The 23918-nt window shown below is 40.1% G+C and overlaps 1 protein-coding gene across 6 annotated transcripts in view; it reads right to left on the bottom strand.

Annotated features, from left to right (window-relative positions):
• Positions 1-23918, bottom strand: part of LOC122976228 (sodium-driven chloride bicarbonate exchanger-like) — a 47866-nt gene that overhangs the window by 20211 nt on the left and 3737 nt on the right. For 4 of the 6 annotated variants that reach the window (XM_044344574.1, XM_044344578.1, XM_044344573.1 and 1 more), the window contains 4 exons: positions 22961-22990; positions 6950-7031; positions 437-580; positions 92-233 (listed from right to left, as the gene is read on the bottom strand). In XM_044344574.1, coding sequence (XP_044200509.1) covers positions 92-233; positions 437-580; positions 6950-7031; positions 22961-22990 — 398 coding nt within the window. Of the gene's footprint in view, positions 1-91; positions 234-436; positions 581-6949; positions 7032-19534; positions 19928-22960; positions 22991-23918 lie in introns of those variants that run through there. The other 2 variants (XM_044344575.1, XM_044344576.1) reach the window with 2 other exon arrangements.

The following is a 23918-nucleotide window of genomic DNA, read 5'->3' as shown; positions in this document are numbered from 1 at the left end:
ACACTAACAGGATCAAAGTCTCAGGTGCAACAGAGGAAAAAACGCAGCAGCTGGCCAGACCCAGCCCATGTAGCTGAATGCAGCGGTGTACCTGGCTGTCTCTTTCCACTCTGCGTCCTCACCCTCCCTGAGGCAGATTTCGTCCAGCTCAGTGAACAGGGCGTGGGGGATGTGTTCCTCGTCGCCATCCTCTGTCCCCAACAGAAACTGCACCCTCTGAGCTGGTGTGTCTGCTGCAGCAAATGGGAGAGGTGGAGGGTGAGGTGGAGATAGAGAAAGGAGGAGGAAAGGAAAGAAAATTAGCAGCAGGCAATGAGGCATTGCAGTAGATTCAAAAGACACATCTTTTTTCTGTAAAAATGTACATTTTCAAATATTTTAAAGTCAATCAACCATGTAAAACTTAATTTAGTTTCAGTCTTTCTTGGACATTTACTGTGTGAGGGGGATTCTCTTCCATCGTCAGCCGAAGAGTCCCTCTCCTTGGACCTCTTCCTGTGTCTGTGTCCGTGGTGACGGTGACGTCGGTGTGACCTCCTTCCCAGGGGAACATGAACCCCGATGTAGAGAGTGCGGTGACCTGGAGACAACATGGAGGAAACAACTTCAGTTCCCTCTGTCTGAACTAAAGGAACTTGATCTCTCCCACTTTTCACAATTTAATGAATCTCATGTTTTATTTGATGTAGTATAATTTTTTGAACTTGAATATGATTATATTATATTATATTATATTATATTATATTATATTATATTATATTATATTATATTATATTATATTATATTATATTATATTATATTATATTATATTATATTATATTATATTATTGGCAAGACCAAGAATTACATTTAAGAATGTTCTGAGAATCTTCACTGAAAGAGAAGAATAACACACATTCATCAAGTGACTTACTTCTACTTGCAAGAAAGTGTAGGAGTAGTAAACATATCAGTGCTCAGAGAGGAAGAGCCAATCAGACATATGGTTTTGACCTATAGCCCCATCCTATTGTTCACTCCTTAAAAAAAATCCTCAGGCTTTCTCAGAGACATTTATTCTTCAAAAGCATATATGATTTTGATTTTAAGTTCAATTTATTTGTGTGAAATCTTTATTAACTCCAGCAGCAATTAACACATGAAATACAAAAACATTTAATATATTTTTGATATATACATTTATAAATTGGAATCAGGAATGAGCTGAAATGAAAACAAAGAGAAAATAAATTGGAGCAGGAAGGAAATTGCGCTGCTGGTAGATGAGGTACATCAGAGAAAATATGTAATATTTAATAAAGGAAAATGAATACACATGGAAGGTGATTGCCAACAAAACCAGTCCCAGCTGTATAGTTGTTGCTTGTGCCTATGATGAATACAAAATAAAAAGAAAGCGGAGAAACATACAATCAAATGTGCAACTGGAGGTAAGTGCACACAAGTAAGTAGCAGCTGAAAATAGTTGGCCAAAATGACTGTATTCTGAATTATACATATTGCATCAATTACATATTGCTCATCATGACCAATGCTAGATTGTATAATCATTCCATAAGACATGTACTCATCTCAGTGTCTGTACTGCAGCTATCAAGGACCCAAAAGACTAGTTTTATGGGTATTTTTACGTCAAAAGAAATGTGATAAATAGCTGTTAGTCCAAACTTTGATAAATATGGGCCCTGATCATTCTGATGAAAGTGACAGATGCAACATGATCAGTGATGTTAGTTTGTCATTAATCATGATGTGCCGGGCCCATATGTTTAATTATACTGATTCAGCTAAGAAATTATTCTTATTAGAAGAAATTATTATCATCATGACAAATAATGAATAACAGAGATCTGCTTGCCTCTGTTTCTGTACTGCAGTCATCAAGGATGTCTGAAGCTCTCTTAAAAGCTACTCTGTGGAGTGTCTGACCTCTAGTAGAGCAGTTTTTCTAATAAGTGGATCCTGTTTTGTTTGTCTCATGCATGTAGGTGAGGTGATGCAGATTCCTGCCAATGCTTTCACGCTATTTGACTGATCAACAGGTAGCGGCATCGTGCCAAGAAATGCAGCGATGTGCCAACAAAGGGAAGAAAGAGAAGAAGAAAACTGAACGCGTGTAAATATAGAGGTAAACAATACGTGATACAAACTTTTCAGAAAAAATCTACTTTGCGAAAGTTTTATGAGGGAGGGAATATATTTGACATGTTTGTTAGAACTCAAGGATACACACAGTTTTGGTGAATAACTCTGAATGTGAACATAAACTTTTGTCTGTTTACAAGAAAACACCACAGGGAGAGCATTTTTATGTCTGAAGAAATTTGATATATAACTTTTATTCCCAAGTTTGTGAGTAGGAGTAAAAGCTGTCAAAAGGTGTCACATCATTCATGTTTAGATATCAGTGAGGCAGGCTGAGAGCTGTGTAGAGACAGTGAGGTTGTACTGGGTATCGTAAACATAGCGATGGTGAAAGAGGTAAAAGACACCATGTGAGTGGATAGTTGGACCAACTCCAAGGGAGTTGGAGTATATTGAGGAAATAAGGGCAAGCACCGATCCTTGCAGTACCCCTGTGGAAAGGACACTGAAACACTGCATGTCCTTAGGTTTGGAGTGCAGAGAAATATATCTCCAGGCCCTCGTGTGACTGCGCTTGAATAAAAACGTATTGTCCTATTTGAGGATGTAGAAATTGGTTTTGAAATTGGCTGACTCTTATAATTAGTCATTAGTCATTTTCACTTTAAATCAGTGCAGAAAAAATAATGAGAAATTGTACAATGTGGACAGGAGGGCCTTAGATGTGTGTGTCTGTATCTGTGCACGTACATGCACACACGAGCGTGTATCCACAGGGTCAGCATGAAGATAATCCGAGCTGACTTTCTCCTCTTTTATTGCGGTCGAGCTGCCCGGCCACTGCTTCCTTCCCGCTGGCCGTCGGCTCAGTGGCCGGACACAGACAAGACTATTGGACACCCTGTTCTCTTTATCTGCCTCCTGCACCATATGAGGCGCCACGGTGTCCAGCATAATGTGACACCAAACGGATCTATACCCTGGGCAGTTTAATGCTCAGGAGCTACAAAGTGGGGTCTATGTACGGAAAATAACTTTCATCTGTATTTCTTTTTACAGTGAACATAGCGCAATGTAGGGATCACTGTTCATAATACTTCCTGCTCTCTTTCTCTAGTTCAGTCACATTTTACCAAGTTATACTATATCTACATAATAACAAAAACATTCCCACAGGCTTTTCTTAAACTGTAATCTAATCTATTCTGGAAAACCTTTTGCCCATTAAGTTAAATTCTGGCTGAAGTCAAGCCACCTGTTCAGGATAAGAAACAAATGAGCTTATCCTGTTTATTATTACAAGAGTTACAGTCAGAAATATCATTATATTTTCTTAGCTGCATTTAGTCTGAGAGGAAAATATCCCAAGTGAATGCCTTAAATTGTTTTCACTTGCTTGAAGACATGAATGATCACATCATAGCACACTAATAAGATTAAACCAATGTACAGACATAACATGAATAAGAGTACATTGACTTCACAGCATTTAAGAAGGCTGACTCACTCAATATCCTCCACCAATAGGAATCCAGAATAGAAGCTAAGCGAAGTCTCCGAGAACGTAATGGGTAAACTAACTATATGTCAAAATGTATTTGCAGTTTGGGAGTATATCTTACTCTATCAAAGTGTGTAGTGCTGTAGACGCATTCATCCAGAGCAAATTACTATTAGCATCAAATAAATTGTATATTTGAGGAGCAGAGGAGAGTAGAGAGACTGACTTTGTACATGCAGCAAATTCTACAATAAAAGGCACATTCCAGTGCACAGCAACAATACGGTAGCCGAGAAAAACATAAGGACAGAGCAGTAGGGCTTTAAGGTTCATGAATCAAGACTCATGAGTGGAGGACTTCACAAAAATAGCTCACCTCCTCCAGGCCTGAGCCACTGCTGATGTCACTGAATGCCTCTTCCCTTTTTCCTCCATTGCCACATCTCAGTAGCTCTAAGTCAGACAAGGCTGGAATTCACGCAGCGCTGTGTGACGTTTTTGGTGTTCCATAACCTTAAATCTTTGTGTGTGTATTCATGTATGTGCTGCTTTACATGGCCACTGAGAATAGTCAGTTCTGATTGGCTGGGTGTTGTGAAGTCTCTACACACAACTAGCTCTGGCTGTGCAGCTCTGACGTAGCAGTACAATTGCTGTTCCAAAGCTGAAAGTCTACTTGTGTTACTGGGCTATGACGTCTACTACTTTTTGGGGCTGTAAAGACAAATTTAGTCCATGGTACCCAATTTTCTATTCAAAGACCATACAATAGTTTGATCTCTGGAAACTGGCTGTGGTAAAAACTACTCTGAGCAATGCAGTTATGAAAAAAACACACTCTAGTCAGAAGGCTATTAAATTGTGCTTTTTTTTTCATGACTGCACAGATTATTGATGATACAAATGATGATTTTAAGGATGAGGCTGACAATAGTCTATATATATAAAATATATTTTTGTCAATGTCAACAAATCCTATAAAAAAGACCAAAACCAACAATCAAAGCTCGGCTCAATACTTCTCATCTTCCCTGCAGCACTCAGTACCAACCTCATTGGTCCTAATCTCTATGAACAGATATCTGCATATGAAAGCAGAATCTGTCGGCAAGGGACAAGATTTTGGTATCGAAAGTGTTCTTGTTTCCGTTTCCATTCCGGTGATTTCCACAGGAACATGCTTTGGTTGCATGCAGGTTAACAGTCCGTGCAGGGAGAGAAAGAAGTGAAACGCATTGGCCGAAATGTCGTCTAGACCTAAAACACCTACAAAAAGTGTTGATGTTTGATTGGTTTTAAACTGTTAACTGAGTGTAAACTTGCTACTTGTGAAACAATCCAGTCGTAGACGTCATCTCAAGTTGCTAATCGGACTGTATAAAACGACTGGGGCACGGAAGAGGAAGTCTTGGCCATGACATACTTTATCCATTATCTGGATATCCGGATATCTGCTGGCTACACCGGAACTCCTGAATATTGGCCTTTGCCCCCAAAGGCTAAATCGTCATCAGACCGATAGCTGATGGGTTCTGAGATTGCCTTGGTCCCTATTAAAGACATACATATAACAGCTAATAAATCCAGTGAATAGTTTCCTTTTTAATTAGGCTCAGTAATTTTAGAAAACAGCTGGGCATTGTAGTTTTTAGCATGTTACTCAAACAGAAGTAAATTTGTTGGGGACTATTTTCAGGGGTGGATTAATCCACATTTGGAGCTCTATTGAGTATTTCAGGTAGCAGGGCAGTGTGTGCGTGATTTAGTCAAACTTGTTCTGTAAAACAGAACTATTTACCTAGAATCAGATAGATAGATAGAGACAATCAGACAATTCTTGTTAGTGTAATACATTCACTGTGACTTGAAATCTCAGTGGAATCGCAGTGAAAGCGGATCATGTCACGCTGACCTTCTCCTTTCATCAGAAATGTGAGAGCGTATGTGAGAGACTGAGCAGGTGCGTGTAGGTGCTGAAAGGGGCGGAACAGTGTGGGGCGCGATAGCTTCAGAGGATTTCCTTCTCCTGCGCGGTGCTGACGCCGTGACAGCGTTTCCACAGCGCCAGACAGAGAGCTAGTCATTACCGCAACCATCATGCGAGGACGAGAGTCCTTGAGATGAAAGCACCATCTCACCGGCAGAGTGTCAGAATCAAAGAGTGACATATTTGCCAGCTGCCCCGGTGAACGTTGCCTGGCAACAAAAATACAGCAGATATTGACAAAGGAACAAATTCTGCTTCAATTATGAACCAATTTTTTATATTATTTGTGTATTATGTAAGATGTTTTCTCCCCCATATTATTGAGAGTTGTTTTTTTTCATTTTGCCTCTCGATTCTGATTTGTATGTTGTTCTCTGGACTGTTCTGTCTTTTTTCTTTCTGTTTGTGTGGTTGGTAAAAAAAAAAAAAAAGGAATGTTATATGCTCAATCAATTTGTTATATTAATCAATTATTTTTTTCACTCATCACCCTCAACCTGCCTTTGCCTACTTCTGCTTATGTTTCTCATTATCTATGTGTCTCAAAATGCCTTTCAAGAACACCTCCAGAATGTGCTTGATCTTCCATTCAGCTGTGTCATACATGTAGGCGGGGTAATAGTAGCAGCAACGCTATGTGCGAGAAAGTGAGCGTCTCTCCAGTTAAGAAAAAAGAGCAGTTACTGCTTTGTCCCTGTGATAAAAACATGTCTCGTGGACGATTTTCATCCTGGGGCCTGATCCAAGAAGCAAGTTTACTGATTAATCTCATAACCAGGCTAAGTAAACCCTGGAACAGATCTTTTTACATCAGCTTATGTTCCAGATTTGAGGGGGATCCTGGTTTTACACAGTGAGCGCACATCTTGGAACAGACTCCTTGTCTATTCAGGATACTTGTTGGTGGAGAAATTGGCATCCGTCTCCTTTACGATGGATGAAATGCTGAAGCGAACACATGTGCAGAGAATAAAGCTCTTGCTCTTTGATGCTGCAGGACTCACATCAAAACCTAATATGCATTTGTAATGATTTTGAGTGCTGGACAGACAGGTTATCTGCTCTCAGAAAGCTCTGCTGTCAGTAATTCTGCTATGTTAGACAAGTTTTCTCTTATCAGACTCTGCTACTGCTCAGCTGGAAATATATTGTGACATCCCATCAAATACGCCTGATTACAAAGAGTAAAGCACAAAATAGGGACAAAGATACCCACAACAGCTGTTGTTAGAAATGGTATTTATATATTTTGGTGTGTATTTTTACCTTAATTCTCTGTTGGAAATGACTGCAGCTGCCATCACACTTTCATTTTTTATGTAATACTGATGTAGAACAGACAATATAATGTAAGGTGAATCATTTATGGGTGTTACCTTCTAGTTCTTCTTTCTCAAAGTTGGTGTTAAGCATGGAGCGCGTGCCCCCGCGGTCCACCACTGCTTCCTCATCAGTTCTCTGTAAGAGACACACAGACAATGTTATTAGTCAGTTTGCAAATATAACCATGACTGCATTGGAATTATAATTACATCTCTTGAAAGAAAAAAATAAAATTTGATTCCCGTTTTGTTGACATTACCATCGTTCAGACTAGACCATCAGACTTTCCCAATATTTTGAACTATAAATGCTTTTCATCCACGTCTCAAGTTCATCTGGGATTTATGTGCCAGTAATGACTATTCATTACCTACACCTCAAAGTCAGTTATGATCATAAGATATTCCATTTTCCAAAAAATTATCCACACAAGACAATATATTCCTTTCACCAGTTTCATACCATAGAGATAATATCTCTTCGATAAGAAGTCTTGGGTCTCAAGCCAACTTTGTATTCCTGATCCCTTACATCAAGAACTTAAATAACTTTAAAGCATACAATGGAATCCCAAAAAATATTATTTCAGCAGCACCAGGACAAAATATGTCCTAAAATATGACTCTACTGTTTACTGGAAAAACTGGAGAAAGATTAGGAAGTATTTAACCACGGAGGTCAAGTTCATAAAAATATGGGACTGTAAGAAGATTTCATATTTCATATCCACTAATGATCCTTCAACTTAAGCTCTGTTCTGTATCACTTCAAATCTCCTGGCTATAATGCTGATTACAGGCAAAATTAAGTGAATGTTTAAGTGAACACTGTAACGCAGTAGTGGAAGAAGTATTAAGATCTTTATCAAAGTAAAACTGATTGTATCGCTGATGAGAGCTGTGAGAGTGAATTAAAACAGTAAAACCAAAAATAAATGAGTTGAAAGAAGCTAAACCTCTCCAAGGAACTGAAGGGGACTGCAGAGTCTGGGTGATTCACTTTCACATACAAGAAGTCAAATGTATTGTTAATATAAAAATACTGATTATAGCTCTCTTAAAGTGATGCCTGCATTTTTGTCTAACTCTGAGGCACTGTGTAAATTACCTTGAATATTTCAGTTGATGATTACATGCTGCATACTCTTAATTAATAGCGTTTTAATGCTAACTATAACCAAATTATTACCAAACAAACCTGGGGAATCCATCTTAGAAAGGGTGGGGGGGTCTAATTAGGGGCCCAAAGGCTCCCTTTTGCCCCAGAACCTCTTAATGGATGAATGTGATCCTGACTGTTGAGTGGTTCAGTTACAATGGATCATATTTTATGACCACATCACCAGTTGTGACTGTAAAATCATAATCTGCAAAGTATTTAGAAACCCTACCTGTCAAATACATGCAGTGGAGTAATATGTCCCTCTATAATGTGGTGGAGTAGAAGTATGAAGTAGCATATAATGGACATACTCAAGTGAAGTAACAAAGTTACACCAGCAACTCATGAAAAAGACTTTTTTCTATGGACAATATACAAAAACACTGAAATTAGTCACCATCACCATAGCATTTGTTCATCAGCACTGTTACGTATTCAAGTTGTTTTACAAGCAGTTTAATCCTGTGACATCATCAGCCTCATTGATGCAATGATGATGGTTTTAAAGTAAAACTGACAGCTTGAAACTGCAACAATGTACTTTACATAATATCTCCTTTACATACAGTGTAGAGCTATTTGACATATATTAATATAAATTAATCAATGTTGATTAATTGATGTAAATACATTCATATTCCCCAATGCTGATGTCTGACCAGACAGGTCTCCAGGCAAACGAGCGTTGCTGTCCACGCTGAACCAAAATACACATTTCATGTAAATGCAACAAGTTGTTACGTAAGATCACATTGCCCCCCCAGCTAGTGGGAAGATGTGTCCTGAAACACATACATACATACACACACACAGGGAAACTCAGCATTATAAGGCTAACTTCCACCGACTGTCACCATGGCAACAAAAGGCAGCCAATCGCAATTTGTAAAAGCCACACTCATCTGCTGAGTGCCAGATTACAGCATTTTTGAGTCATGGTTTTAACAGAAATGCTTCATTGTGCGTAAGCCTTACATCATGTAAATGCTTCGCCACCTCCGGCAAGGCAAATTTTCTCGGGAACTGGAGCAACTGCAGAAGCTGGACGCGTAGAGCGGAGAGAACAGGGAGTGGTGCTAATTGATGCATCATAGTGCTTTTGTGGTTATTTCCTGCTATAAATAGCACTGACCTTGAAAAAATGAAATAGGGACGGGTCTTTGAATGCTGCCTCTGAATATTTTATGAAAACACTGACTTGTTACTGGTGGTGTTACCAATTGTTTTTCACCAGGAAGGAAAATTAAATCATCTGATCCTGGGACAGACCCTGGAAAATTAAAAAGTTCACCAGTCAGAGTTATTTTAACACTTCTGATCATTTTTAACAAACGCCATCAAGCTATATCAACTCCATGAGTAGAGCAACAACTCTCCAATCAACATGTACAGTATATTTAGTAGTATCCTGAAGCACAATAATTAAAGCCAGTGGACAGTGGTTAAGCCTTGGTATGGTTTCCACCCAGGGAGCTGCACACCAGAACCTCCAGGCCACAAACACAAACAAAAAGTTGTCATGGTGACGCCTCCTTCATAGTCTTCTCCTTCCTCTTCTGCCTCGGACTCTGTGTCTCTCCAGTCATGTGTGTGTGTTTGTTGTGAGACTAGTGTTTATCATTTGGATCATGTGTTTGTTGCCCTCTAGACGTCCTCAGTGAGTTGTGCTGCGGGACAGTGTACCTGTCCTGAATTAGGTCATTAAGGTTGGAGCTGCAGTTATTTTCAGACTGTCTGATTTGCCTCGTTGTTGGAATTTAGGAATCTCTTAAGTGCTGTTGAACATGTCTCGCCTCCCTGCCAATCACTCTGTCACTAGTTCTGACTGCCTCCTGCCAACTGAAAGTCTAAAAGTCTAAAAAAAAAACAAAAACGTTCCTGTCCTGCCCTCTGAGTGTGCTTGTGGCTTCAAATCAAGTCTATAAATGTTATAAAGGTAATAAAACACTGACAAAATGTGTGAATGAACCATTGTTTTATATTATTTGTGTATTATTTAGGAGGTATTGTGATGTTTTTCATAACAATGTTTTATATTTTCTTTTTTTTTTAATTTTACCCATTCATCCTGATTTGCATGTTGTTTTTTTCTAGAAGGTTCTTTATTGTCTTTCTTATTTTCTCTTTATTCATTCTTCACCTGCACAACAATGCAGTGGTGCAGCTGGAAAAGTTACAGGTATATCATATTATATGTCATAAGTGATCGATCTATGATACACAGTGTTTCCCTGCTGTTATTTTCCAATTAGACAAGAGATGCTTTCAGGGATGACTGTGGATGAGATCCAGACTTGGATATCACTCCTAAGTAAGCTTCAGAGAGATATAGTATCTGTCCCAGCCAAGCTACAGTGTCATCTTAATACTGGTGGCATGTCCTAGTCAGCACAACCCACATATACGTATGTGTACTTATAATAAGATGCAATTATCAATAGAAAATGATCAAACAGATATTTTCTAACCCCAAACATAATTGTACAAATAAGAGCTAATGGGATCATGCTGGAGGGCGTGTGAAGAACAATCTTTGAAGGTTTCCTTGCTATTTAATCCCTGACTGACTGACTGACTGACTGTAGTATTAGGAGTAATCCCTGGTGATTGCAGACATTCATATATGCTGAATATTATTATGGTTATAGGGAAAAAAATGTATAACTGCAAATTGGTTTTGTGAGGATGCAACTTCCACAGAAGAATAAACAGTTAAAAAGAAGTGACAGACACAAACATTTAAATTATAGGCCTTCATTCCTAGGCCTATAAAATGAAATGAAACAGAAAGTTATAAAGCAACTCTAAGCTATTATGAATCCTTCCTCTTTATTACTTGCTTCTGTCTCTAATTTCCCGTTAAATGATTTTTTTTAACTTTTCCATTGTCTGTTTTTTTTTTTGTTGCTTTTTTGCTTTTCTTTCCTACAAATGAAGATTTAGAAAATGCTCCCTTATGCTCTATCTTTATTCCTCTATGGGTGAATTTCTGCTATTTCCGCCCATTCAATTTTTTTTCGTCATTTATGCTTTCCCAAGCTGTCCCTGTACACCCAATTCTGAGTAGTACCAAATTTAGCACCAAATTCCCTCCTTTTGTTCCGATCCTTCCACTGCAGCTGAACAGGGAAACACTGTCCGCTGACTAAGTCACACTGCTCAAGCCTCATATTATCTTCAGATAAACTTTTAAATATGAACAGGACGAATGATTACAGAGAGCAGTGTTCATTTGGGCACCTGACTGTTGTTTTAAGACAGAATTGAAAATGTGTGAACCTATCCTTTAAGTAGCGATCAGTCAGTTAGATGCAGGTTATTCAAACCCCATTATTTTTGTCCATGTTGCACAACTTGTCTGTGTAATCTGATTAGGATGGCCTTTACTGCACTTCATGTGATTGAAAAACAGATGAAGTTATGTAGTGCAGTGAGCCCAAAATAAGTGTTCTTTTCTCAGCCAGTTGGCAGCAACCTTTAAGTCAAAAATATGCTTCTCAATGTCTTTGCTTCAACAAATAACTCTAAAAAAAAAAAAATCACCAACAGATCTGTAAATGTCCTGTTTCCAAAAACCCACACTGCTGCAAGAACTACCCACAACGAATAACATCATTTCACATAGTACTTTTGGTGTGTGTGTGTGTGTAAACGCCACACAGAGACATGTGATATATTGTGACAAGCTAAAGGTGGCTGATGCTGGCCATCGGTCTCCTGCCGGATTAAGCAATGGTGGTACGACATTCTTACACACGCAGACACACACGCCCACACACATGGACAACCATGTGAGAAAGAAACCAAAGCATCAACAGAGTTTGGTGGACAGATGCTGAGAGCTGACATGGTGGGCTTACAGTATATAGGGACATTATGAGAGCAAGTAGTCATGCTCACATAGACATGCAAGCACACACACACACACACACTTATACACACGGAAGCCCAGATGAGGATTCATTATCATGTCCCTGTGGGCAGATTTTAGACTTCCCTAGATTTCCCCGGGCAGATGGTTAATGGTAATCTGAAAGACTTTGACGTCTTCGCAATGCGTTAATTTTGTCATTGTCCATGCCTCTGCATACCAATTCACTCTGCTCCAACTCTCCATAGACTTACACTGACCACTGCATGCTATCTACTGCGAGTAATCACAGATTTAATCACCACTCAAGACAGAGAGGTAATATCCCAATTCCATGGTGGCCAAAAAATAAATAAATAAAAAATGACACACTAGCCCATTAACCAATGCATCTTTTTTTGCCCTCATGGTAGTGACAGCAGCAAAGATGTGACTCTTCATGACAAGCCTGGGAGAGGAGCAGGGGGTTGACTCGGGGCTGGCACAGCTGGTTGGCCCTGCAGATCCCCAGGGAAACTCCCTCAATCTCAGCAACACACTGTGTGTCCCTGTCCCCGACCCATGAGAACTGCACACATCTAAATATACGTGTAGTGCGCAATTCAAATCCCCACCAGAGTACCACCTGATGGCAACAGGATGAGGATTTTAAAACCACTGTTGCAGTTCACTAAATCGGACAAACAGTGTGTTAACTCATCTGTCTGCAACATGTCTAACAAGTACTGTTTCTACCCCGCATCTCCCCTGCATTAGCACTGCAGTGGCTACTGCAGAACTATATATGACAGGTATTTTTCTGATTTTCCCTCACAGAGGAAGAGCCATAGCGCAGCCATGTCGATAATGGAAAACTGTATATACTATATATACCTGTATATCGATCTATTAACAAGACAAGAGTGCACTAGTACAAGTCATAAAGTACAGCTGAGGCTGATGGGATGCCATCAGTTTTGCAGGTATTTGGTCATAAACCAAAATATTGGACAAATTAAATGTTTAACTTGATGATTGTGCTAGGAAAAGAGTTCACCAATCATGAATCACCAAAGTGACTACAATTCATCCTGAAGGAGACATGAATGTCTGTACCAAATTTCATGACAATCCATCCAATAGAGAGATTTCACTCAAAACCAAAAATGTAAACCTCATGGTGGCATCAGAAGAAAAGTAGGATTCATCCTCTTGGGACCATGAAGTCTGTACAAGATGTCAATGCCAATCCATCCAATATTTGTTGAGAAATTTCAGTGTGGACTGAAGTGGTGGACTGACCAAAAACCCATTTAAGTTTGTTGCCTTCATCTTGCAAAAAAACTGTAATACAAAAATGGAAGACAACATCTTTTCAACACTGAAAGTTATCTGATCAAATGACAAGCTGTGTTTGTTTCACATGAAATGACACTTTTCCTAACCTGAAGGGCAATTTGAAGCATTTGACATCCGTCACTCAGACTTGTCTCACAGAGCAGATAAGCTTCCATTTTTATCAAATATAACAATCCACACTGACTCTAAGATATGCATGTGTGACGCATGTCATCACAGAACTAGTCTAGTCTATTTTTGTTTTCCTCTGGCATGCTTAATAAAGAGTTCTCTCCATATCTCCTGCTGTTTACATGTAGTGAACTCATTAATGGTATTTCTATTTTTGGTCCCCAGTTTTACATTAACCTGAACCACATCAAACCAAAACCCTAACTCTACCCTAACCCTAAGCATTAACCCCAACAATTGAGGGGGTCGCCACTGTAAACACAATTATAATGGAAGAGAAACACTATTCAAATGGGGCAGAGACTTCAAACTACAGGCATTTAAAATCATAATCAATGAATCAATAAATAAACAATGCTGTATTCTTCCTGTATACTCCTCATGGAGCCTACTTGAAAACCATTTTTGTCCAAAAATGTCTGCTGTCAATCATCCTGGTGAAGACAGTTTAGCCGGCCGCTGTTCTTTCACTCCTTTCTTCAAGAGCTGCTGCTGACAGACAGACAGCTGCTTCTGATGACAGTGACGGCCGAACAGAGGTCAGAGATGGTGTGGATTGAATGGACTGCTTACGTGTCGCTGATGTCTCGCTTTTGATGTTTCCAGTTTGAAGTCTTACTTATCTGCAACATGCTGGTGTCAGCTCCATCCCAATCTATCTATTTACTGATGAGAAGTCAGAATAGGTAGAGGATACATTTTTCTGCTATGCTATATTCTTAATTATTCTTAATTATCTGATTAACTGATACGTTAATATGGAAAGTTTGTGACTTACTCATTTGCCAAATCCACAGGATCAGTATATTATCAACATACTAAGAAAGTGGTAAGGTGTAAGGAGTATGCACATCCACAACACTGACAATTCACCCGTTTAAAAATCTTTTACTCCTTCCCTAGTGACAACAATTTATTTGAAATAATAATATATTTAAGCTCAATGCCCTATGCCCCTCTCTATTTTGTCCCAAACAAAGCTTTATCCTTCTCAGTATGACAGATGAGCCAGAATCTCCTGCCTGCAGGTCTCTGTTTCTATTTATAGACACTGGTTTCTCTACCTCATGTTACTGACCCCAGACCAGCCCAGAGAGTCCCATCTCTGCTCACCAATCTGGGTTGAGATTAATCTGCCAGCCTTTACAGCAGGATAAAACCTTGTTTCTGGATCAGTGATGGAGGGCCCTGCGTGATGGAGAGAATTAAATCAGCCGTTTCTCAGTTGGTCCGCTGGTCTGTGATGAAGGCTTCAGGGGGGAACGGGAGCAGAGAGCACGTGACCAAGACTCCAGGGGAGTCAGGATGGGAGAGGTGGAGGAGGGGTGGACGTGTGACCCAGCATGATGAATAGACACACTCGAACATAACATGAACATATATAATGTATGCGTCTTTACAGTTTGATTTGTTTCTGTATTATCTACATAGTTCTACACAAATACTAATACAGTATGTACAGCAAATGGATTCATATAATGCAGGCTGCACATCTACTATATACACGGGGATACACATCATATATAGGCACACTAATGCACACAGTTCACACAGTTCCTCTGCAGGCAGTGATGTGATGGGGAGGAGCAGTGTGGATGAATGAGCAACACACAGGGGAAGAGGGCAAAAAGGCTTCAGGCCTGGACACAAACCGAGGATCAGAGGATGTTCTAATGTCATACAGTGTTAAGCATGCATGTGTGTGTTCATGTAGGTGTGCACGGTGCAAGCGAGTTCGTGACGCAGGAAGTAGAGCATCATGACCTTCGTGAGAAAGCCTTGACATTGGGCTCCATCTGATTTGGATTCAACGCACATTCTGTAGATGTATGCTGTAGAGCTCCCAAATCAATATCCTGAGCTAGCATAGATATTCTTGCTAAAGAACTGCTTAACAGTAGGCAGCTTTTGGTTTTATTTGACTTGTGTAAGGATTCTATCTTCAGAAACACATGGGTAAAATTCATATGTGTTCTTTGTATTATTATTACATGTATTATCACACAAATAAGAGGCTCTTTCAACTCACCAAATAGCAGCATGTTGCGTTAAATTCACTTAAAGCCCCTGAAAACTTGGCTTCAAATCTTAAGTATGTCGCTATTATTCATTATTCATAACTAAAAAAGCAACATTTAATGTGAAAAAAACATATTTAAGAATAATTTATTGAGAGTTTATTGAGACAGTGACAACACAAGTCTAAAATGGTCTTAAGAGTCTGATTCAAATGTTGCTAAATCCTGATTGGTGCACAGAGGTACGTGACATCACCTTTTTCCTCTGAGTCCGGCCCACTTAAACCAGTGAGAGAAGCAAAGAGAAAAACAGAAATACTGAAATCCCTCATGTGAAACAACCAAAACTGTTTTAATTTTGGCAGAAAACAGTGTGTTCATGTAGGATCCTATCACTTATGGTAAGAAGCTGATTGAGAAATGACATTTTCAGGACCTTTAAACTTACTTTTAATTTACTGTATTGATTTTTAATCAGGCACACAGAAATGTTCTGTTGGTGTGTGCACAACAAAAAATGAAACCAGCAGTTTCAGGAAGCATCAGTGAAAACCTGCTATTGAATAGGCAAACGTGACTCTCCAGCATACACTGTATGGCCAGTTCCATAGCCTGAATAGCAATTTCTTATTTCAGTCTTTAAATTGGGGGGTACATTTATTCCATGGCAGCCATAAAAAAAACAAGACAGCAACATGACAAAAAGATCTCTACAATGGCTGGAGTGGCAAAATCCCTCACAGGATTACCACCAGTGTTCCTCTCTGAGAAACAGGATCTCGAGTTACAGTCCTTCACACAGGTGGTCGACCACCAAGCGAACCCTAACATATTGCACACGAAAGAACCATTCTGCCAGACTGTAATCAACCTGCACTTTCAAATGTATTTTTTTAGACACACCCAGATATATTCTACACACAGGAAACACTGGAGCCATTTCTAAACCAATTCATCTGCCACCTCTCAACACCTGATTCTACACCTCAGGCTGCTACACGTGCGGTCCATGTCATGACCACTCTTCCTAATGAGTTTTATGCCAGACATTGTTAAACTGCCTGCGGAGGATCGAGTGATTGACCCAAAAGGGCCAACAAAGCCACTGTGTCCTCGGGAACACCAGGCAGCCAATGCCCCAGCTTTTGTAAAGACATCTGGTGACCACTGGTAAGCAGAAAGAAGAACTATCTATCCTGGGAAAGAAAGAACTGAAAAAAATATCCATAAGGTAAAATCTGTCCTCCTACACTTCTGAACAACTGTAAGTCGGGCTACTGAATATTAATATTCATTGTTGTTAATTTTTGCCCTGACACGGGGCAAAGGATGAAAAAAAACTTGTACACTTGTACACAACAGCTTGTGTTTGTGCGTCTTTGCTGTTGGTGTATTTTCAACTGATACAGTCCAAAAATAAACACAGCCAACAGTGAAGGTGACCTGAAATGTCTCTGCTTGAACTCAGAGGATGCTTTCTGAACATCCTGCTCCAAAAACACCATTCAAACAAGACTGATTTCACCACATCTAAATCTCCTCTACACCGCGCTCCCGTTTCCTCACCATTCCGACCTCTGTGTGATAGTGAAGTTAAAGGTGAACGACACTGAGCTGAAATTCTCAGAAAGTGACAGCCCAGTCAGCGTCGGTTCACATGTAGACCGCCCTGCCACAGCTGTAAACCAGAGAGCAAACACAAGACTTTAATTCAACTTGTCATACCAGTGTACAGCTCGGAGCTACTGTGGTGAAAATGAGTGGGAGACTGACTTTGTTGACTAATGTTGTTGGTATGAATGCAGGAATTGATGGAGGGTATATTTAAAGACCATGTATGACATTTTAATTCAAAGGAACACTCCACATGAAGTTCAGTTTACTCATTATGAGCCTGTGAGAACAGTTTTATAATGTCTCCTGTGGCTTTGAAGGAAGCTTTTCAAAGTCTAAAGTCTAAACAAATTAGTTATCTCACCTTAGGCTGTTTTTTTTTTTTGGCTTGACCCATACTAGAGAGTAAAAGCCAGCCAGTCTTTTTCAAATCTGTGTCTTGTGAGTCCCCCAAGCTTATGGAGGTGCAATACTAGATCACTAGAATGCACCTTTAAACATGAAATTTCTTGTAACATCAAAGTAAATGCCATAATTGAGACTTCTATGACCTTATAAATGTATCTTTATTTCACCAACAAACACATAACTCAAATGAATTTAAATGACTTTACCCTCCACAACATTCCTTTGAAATTACAGCAAGTCACAGATTAGGCAGAGGAATATGACAAACTATTCCCTCTAATTCAATTTATGGGGGAGTACAGCTGGCAGGTGAGATAACTTATATGAATACTGAAATTCAGCTCCTTTGAAGCCTTATTTTCACCATTTTAACTATTCCAATTATGGATGCCAGTAAACTACAGAGGAAAAAAACATAACTGTGTTCTACAAAGACAAAAAAGAAATATTGCGGCTTTGCATTAAGCCCTCAGACACCGCAACATTTATTTTACAAGTGCCTAGCAAACTGATGTAAGGATGAAAACTGCTTTCAAATAAATGCTTTGGCTTTCAGTGTTTCAGATACTACTGTGTCATTGCATTCATGATGAGGATTATTCTGCAAAACAAAAATGAAAGCCAAAAAAAGTCTTCTCATTTTGATGCAGCTAGACTTCTCCCAGCACACAGGAATGAAAACACAAGACGTAATGGAAGGAAAATAACGTCAGCACATGCAACATTAGCAGGGCATATTAACTATCCGGTGATGTTATTTTTCAGGAGGTACTCGTTCTAAAACAACACAGAGGATGTCTTCAAGTGTCAACACAAGATTTGTCTAAGAGCTTATATTCTATTTTCTGGGCCAGTATAAATCACAGATCTATTGATTCTCTCAAGCTCCTTTCCAGGAATCCGTGTACATTATCAGATAGCTCTGTGGGAAGCAGATATGTGACCTCATTTCTGTGTTCTTCAGGGATCTCTCCTGAGGCTCTCACCACAGCAGGGATGATGTATGTTTACATTACTATACCTTGAGATCTAGGCCAGGAGGTGTACTCTAAAAATTGCATTCGATTTGCACAGTTCCATTCATTCTCTACAGTAAGCCCAGAAAAATATCCGAGCAGGCGGTGTTTCGTGCAAAACCCACAAGACTGACTCCTAATGTAAATCTCTTTACTTTCAATCTGCTTTAATGGACTTTCTACATGTGCTAAGAACCAGAGTGATTCTATAGCTTGTAGCTAGCTAAGAGGAGAGATGGATTATCAGCCACTGTTCAAGCCCTGTGATTGGCTGACAGCTTCTGTTGTCATGGTTTTCATCCCTACAGATGGCCATGGTTACCGTGGCGATGGCAGCCGGATCAGCATCGGCAGCATCACAGGGAAGAATATGCTAAGTACACGGGGAGTATCTCTACATCATCACTTCTCTTTAACCTTGTCTGACATAGTACATTAACACCTGATTCAGAGGAGCCACTGGTTCATTTTTCCAAAACAAAAATGCTGGTGGAAGAACTTTCTGCATGACCTAAAAAGAGCAAAAGGAATATAGGAATATAATATACCTGACGAAATGTTCAAACTCAAACAAAATCTAATCTTTTGTTAACTCGTTTCTCCTCCAAAGATCACCAGGGTCATTACAGGGGGTATAAGCTCCTCTCTCGCCCCAGAATGACAATCCCATCTGTCAGCCAACCTCCTCGGGACCTTTCGCATGCACATCAGCACAACCTGCCCTCTCTGCAGCACAGGAGGCAAGCCGCCCGTAGCCTATTAACTATACATGCATTAACCTTATGTAGATAGTAAAACAACAAGATCACATGCAAGCTTATTCCACCTCAATCTGTTCATCCACTGTAGCTACTCTTTAGCTTCAATGCCACAATAATAGTGCATCCAAATCCGTCTGAAACTCAAGCAGAAATAAAAAAACAAAAAATCAAGCAAACTCAGCAGTGGCTAACTATTTCCTATTTAAATTACAACAAAGTCAATAACACGCTCACCCTCCTACAGCTTGAATACTTTGGAGTACAAGATCAGAGTACATACCTGATAAATAAATCCTTTACTGTGGTCCACTGAGAGCATGGTGTTCCTCCTACAAGGATGGGGCAGGATGCCCGCTAACTCCCCTTGTGCTTGCAGCAATGGTAAGATGAGAGGCTAAGGCTCAGGGCCTGAGCCCCACTGTGCACTCAAAGTGTGTGTTTGGGATTGTGTAGGAGAGTCAGAGAGAATGGCAGAATAAGATCGTGTCTGTGGGGTTCTTGGTCAAACCCTCTCCTCTCCTCAGCCGCTCTCCTCAGCTGCTCTCCTCAGCCACTCTTCCCATGCTGGAATATAGCAGCAACCTCACTCCGTAAGCACCATGTAGACAACATAAAAACAAAACTAGGGAGCTCAGCTCAGCTCCGACTCTGCCTCTGCCTCTGTCTCTCCCTCTGCCTCCAACGGCTTTCATCCAGGGTAGCATCAAATGTTTCTGACAAGCGTCCATCCGCCAATCCCCCTAGAGAGATTAGCGCTCTGACATCACCGATGCTGTGCCGTGCACAGCTCTGCTCTGCTGAGCCTCCGAGCCCTGTAGCTCTGTTACCTAAGAGAAGCCTTAGGTCAGAGAGAGTCAAATAACACCATTGTGTATGAGTGGCTTCACACAGCTCCAGTACACCTCACAGCTACCATGTGCCATGGTCACCACACATCTCGTGTAGGGTTGGCGTTGCAGTTCTGCTGTATACAGTATATGCATCGTGGAGTGCATGTGTCTGCATGTATGTATATATGTGTGTGCGCATGCCAGTGTCAGCACAACCTACCTGAGGGAACGGAGCTGCTCTCTGGCTGTAGTGCATTGTCAGCGAAACTGTGATCGAGACATGGTGTACTAGAAATAGATCTGGAGGAACAAGCTACTATTTCTGCTGCACTGCCTGAGAGGGCTGTCAAATTACAATAATGCTGTGTCTTTGTGGTTCATGTCATCTGATATTACTTAAAGTTCTCATCAGCAAAGATGACACTTTCATATTCACAGATTAGACAGCCAAGTCAAACAACAATAACAATTTTAAAAAAAGTAATTTTCTATTTGCCTCTCTCTTCTCATCCTACCATCTGTCTCTCAAGTTCTCCATCCAGCTCTGTACCCTCTCCTCTACCTTCCTCAATGCCCTCTTCAACCTCCTCTCCACTACCTTAGCTATAATTAAACATGGAAAGGAGCACAGCCGGTGTAGGCTCCTAGCTGCTGTGGGGTGGCTTCCTGCCTGCCTGCCAGTTTTGCACAGTTGGATCATCAAGTCGAACAGAGATTTCACACTGATCCAAGAACACCACGCTCAAAAGAACAAGCCCAGGCAACTCCAGCAGACTTCCTCCGTCTGTTCTCACTGATCTTCTCCAACCCGACCAATCAACCAACCCTAACTGGACAGCACTGGCAGAAAGCCTGCTGTTATGTCAGGGTCGCAATTAGGACCACATTAACCAAGTCCAAGACAAATCCAGGACCACATGTGGTTCATAGGGGTTGAAGTCTGACAAAGAGATCGAAAGCTGCACTAGAATCTTCCATATAAAACAAATTATACCATGTCCACAGGAAATTATTCAGGTGTTCATTAAAATCATCTACATGGACAATTCAAACAAAGTTACAGTCAACAGTTAAATCACTGCTCATACTATATTCAACCACAGGGTCACCTTGGCTGTGTCACTGATGCTTTATGCTTTACCAGTTAACTCACAAGTAACATAAGTGATGATTAAACTTACTAAGTAATGTAACCTAAAGGACCTTGCCTCTTGTATCATGACACCTCACTGTAGATTATGGCTTAGTGAATACATAAAATATTGACTAATCAATGAGTGCAGTACAGTATTACATACACAGGCTCCAACGGGTCAGTCCCCTAAATGTTTCTTAGTTCAGATCAAATATTAAAGTTAAACATTACAAATAGTTTTAGAGTTGAAGGAATGTCCATATCCAAAGATGTACAGACTGAAACATGAAGAGTCAAAACTGATAAGTCTGAGATGTCAAACCAGAGTTCTCAAGATCGAATTCAAGATTAAGGGAATAGTTTAGGTAAAATATACTTATTCGCTCTCTTGCTGAGAGTTAGACGAGAGGTTTGATACCACTCTTATGACTGTATGCTAACTATGTAGCTACAGCCAGCAGGCGGTTAGCTTAGCTGGCCACTGACAAACACTTTGTGCTCAGTCTTGTTCTCCATCTGGCTCACAGCCTGCAGTTGCATAAGAGAATACTTTGTCAGAATGGATGACATGCATGCATCAAAACTCTTCTCTACAGCTGGCTCAATTGTCTGCTTACACTCATACCCTGCAAGCTCTTCAAAGCCATTTCACTTGTTGAGAGCCTGGATTCCACTTAATTCCCATTAGCTGTTATTATTTATTTACTCAGCGCGCTCTCAGCCTTGGGTGGCTGCCAGATGCATAGTGACATGTGTGACCATTGTGATCTAAAAATACACAACATCTGCTAAACAAGCTAGGTAATTAAAGTTAAAAACCAAATACAGCTGTGTAATATTACTGTAGATTATAGATTATGGAAAACATGGATAGCAACAAAATATGATCATGACATTTGTCACCTGACCCATCAGAAAAATAGAAAAGCCTGCCTAAAATCCGCCTTATCTTTACTTTTTTTTAGTTTTTATCACGTCATCAGTGATAAAGAGATTATTTACTTTAAAGTACCAGTAGAACGATGTGAAAATACACTGTTACAAGTGAGTCCTGCTTTTAAATACCTAACTTTGTCTGTCTGCTGTTAGTGCTGGGCAGGTAGCAGACAAACAAGCTTTCAGCTGATGAGAGCAGTGAGAGTGAATTTTAACAGTAAAGTTTCGGGAAACAAACCAAAACAATGAGCTGAAAGATGCTAAAATGCTCCACCGGGCTGAGGGGTACTGCACAGTCAGGTGATAATTCTCTGTGGGTTTGTCACTATGATCAACCCATTTCACACACAAGTTGTCATGTGATGAAAAATTTTAAAAAAAATTGATTATAGCCACTTTAACAATACAATGTATTTTATAAGCTGAGCATGTTTTCTCGGAAAAATATTATGCAAATCTGCACAATATCAAATAACTATTCTGTGACATAAATGTAGTTCACTAAAAAGTACAATTTTCCCCTGATATGTAGTAGAAGTATTAAGTAGCAGAAAATGGAAACCCTCAATTAAAGTACCTCATAATTGTACATTATCACAGTACTTGAGTAAGTAAACTTAACTACGTCTTTACAGACTTGCTTTAAGTCTATATTTCTTGTGACCTCCCTTTTATTATCCTTGCCTCACCCTTATATGTCTTACTTATTTTAGGGTACTGCTTTTATTTTTGATTTTATGACTTCATCCTTGTGAGCAAATCAATATTATGCAGGCCAAATGAAGAGAGATAGAAATGTACTCACCACATCTTTATTTTCTTGGGGACTTTGCTCCTGCAAGTCAAAGAACATCAAGAAATCAGTCAACAGGACAAAAGCAAGGCATGTGGGCACATTACAGACAGATGCTCTGTGTCTTTGTGTTGAGAAATTCCTCAGCATGTAGTAAATTCAAGTGTCCCAACTCAATAGCAACTGAGAGATATGGCATCAACAATGATGCATTCAGATACAGTCCTTCCTGCTGTAAATTAAACATGCTCTCATGCCTGACCTTGGGAACCTGGTAACCTGGTAGAATGGGGTACAATAGGATAGTTTTTTCTAGCTATGTTGTGTTGTAACATACTGTGGAGTCTCTGTGATTCTCACCATACTAACACCTCACATACCCATACACATCCTGGTGAAACCATGACAACGCATTTGCTTGCTGCGTAGGCGGAGGGACAGGAGAAGCAGCAATGAGTTACAATGACAAGGAACCAACCACACTGCATTGAGACTGCAGGGGAAACAGAACAGCCATCCCATGCCACATCAGCCCCGTCAAGCTCCACTGTACGCTGTGAGCTCCGGAAAACTAAGTCCTCATGTAACACGTCCACAAATAGCACAAACAGGCAGAATATTGATTTGCCTCCAAAGCAATCAGTGCTTTTGAACTGAGCAAATATATTTCACCTCTCTCCCCCCCCTGGCATTGACACTGCATCCAGAGAAGCGGACATTTTTTATTCCTCTTCTCAGCACAGTCTCACCTGAATGCTAATGAGGAGAGGCTGACCACAGACACATATAGGCTTTGCCTTCAAGTGACTCAATATTTCGAGGCATGCTTGTTTGAAATTCTGCCAGCAGGCTCAGAGGGCGCTGACCTGAGTGGGCAGATTTTCAACCTGTTTCTTCCCTGTAATACTACAGCAACACGTGAAACACCTACAGAGAATACTGCACGTCTCAGTGAAATAAATGATACACT

The sequence above is a fragment of the Thunnus albacares genome, chromosome 24 (assembly GCF_914725855.1).
Source record: "Thunnus albacares chromosome 24, fThuAlb1.1, whole genome shotgun sequence".
NCBI lineage: Eukaryota > Metazoa > Chordata > Actinopteri > Scombriformes > Scombridae > Thunnus > Thunnus albacares.
Note: the sequence above shows the minus strand (reverse complement) of the source record. Positions and strands in the feature narration are given on the sequence as shown.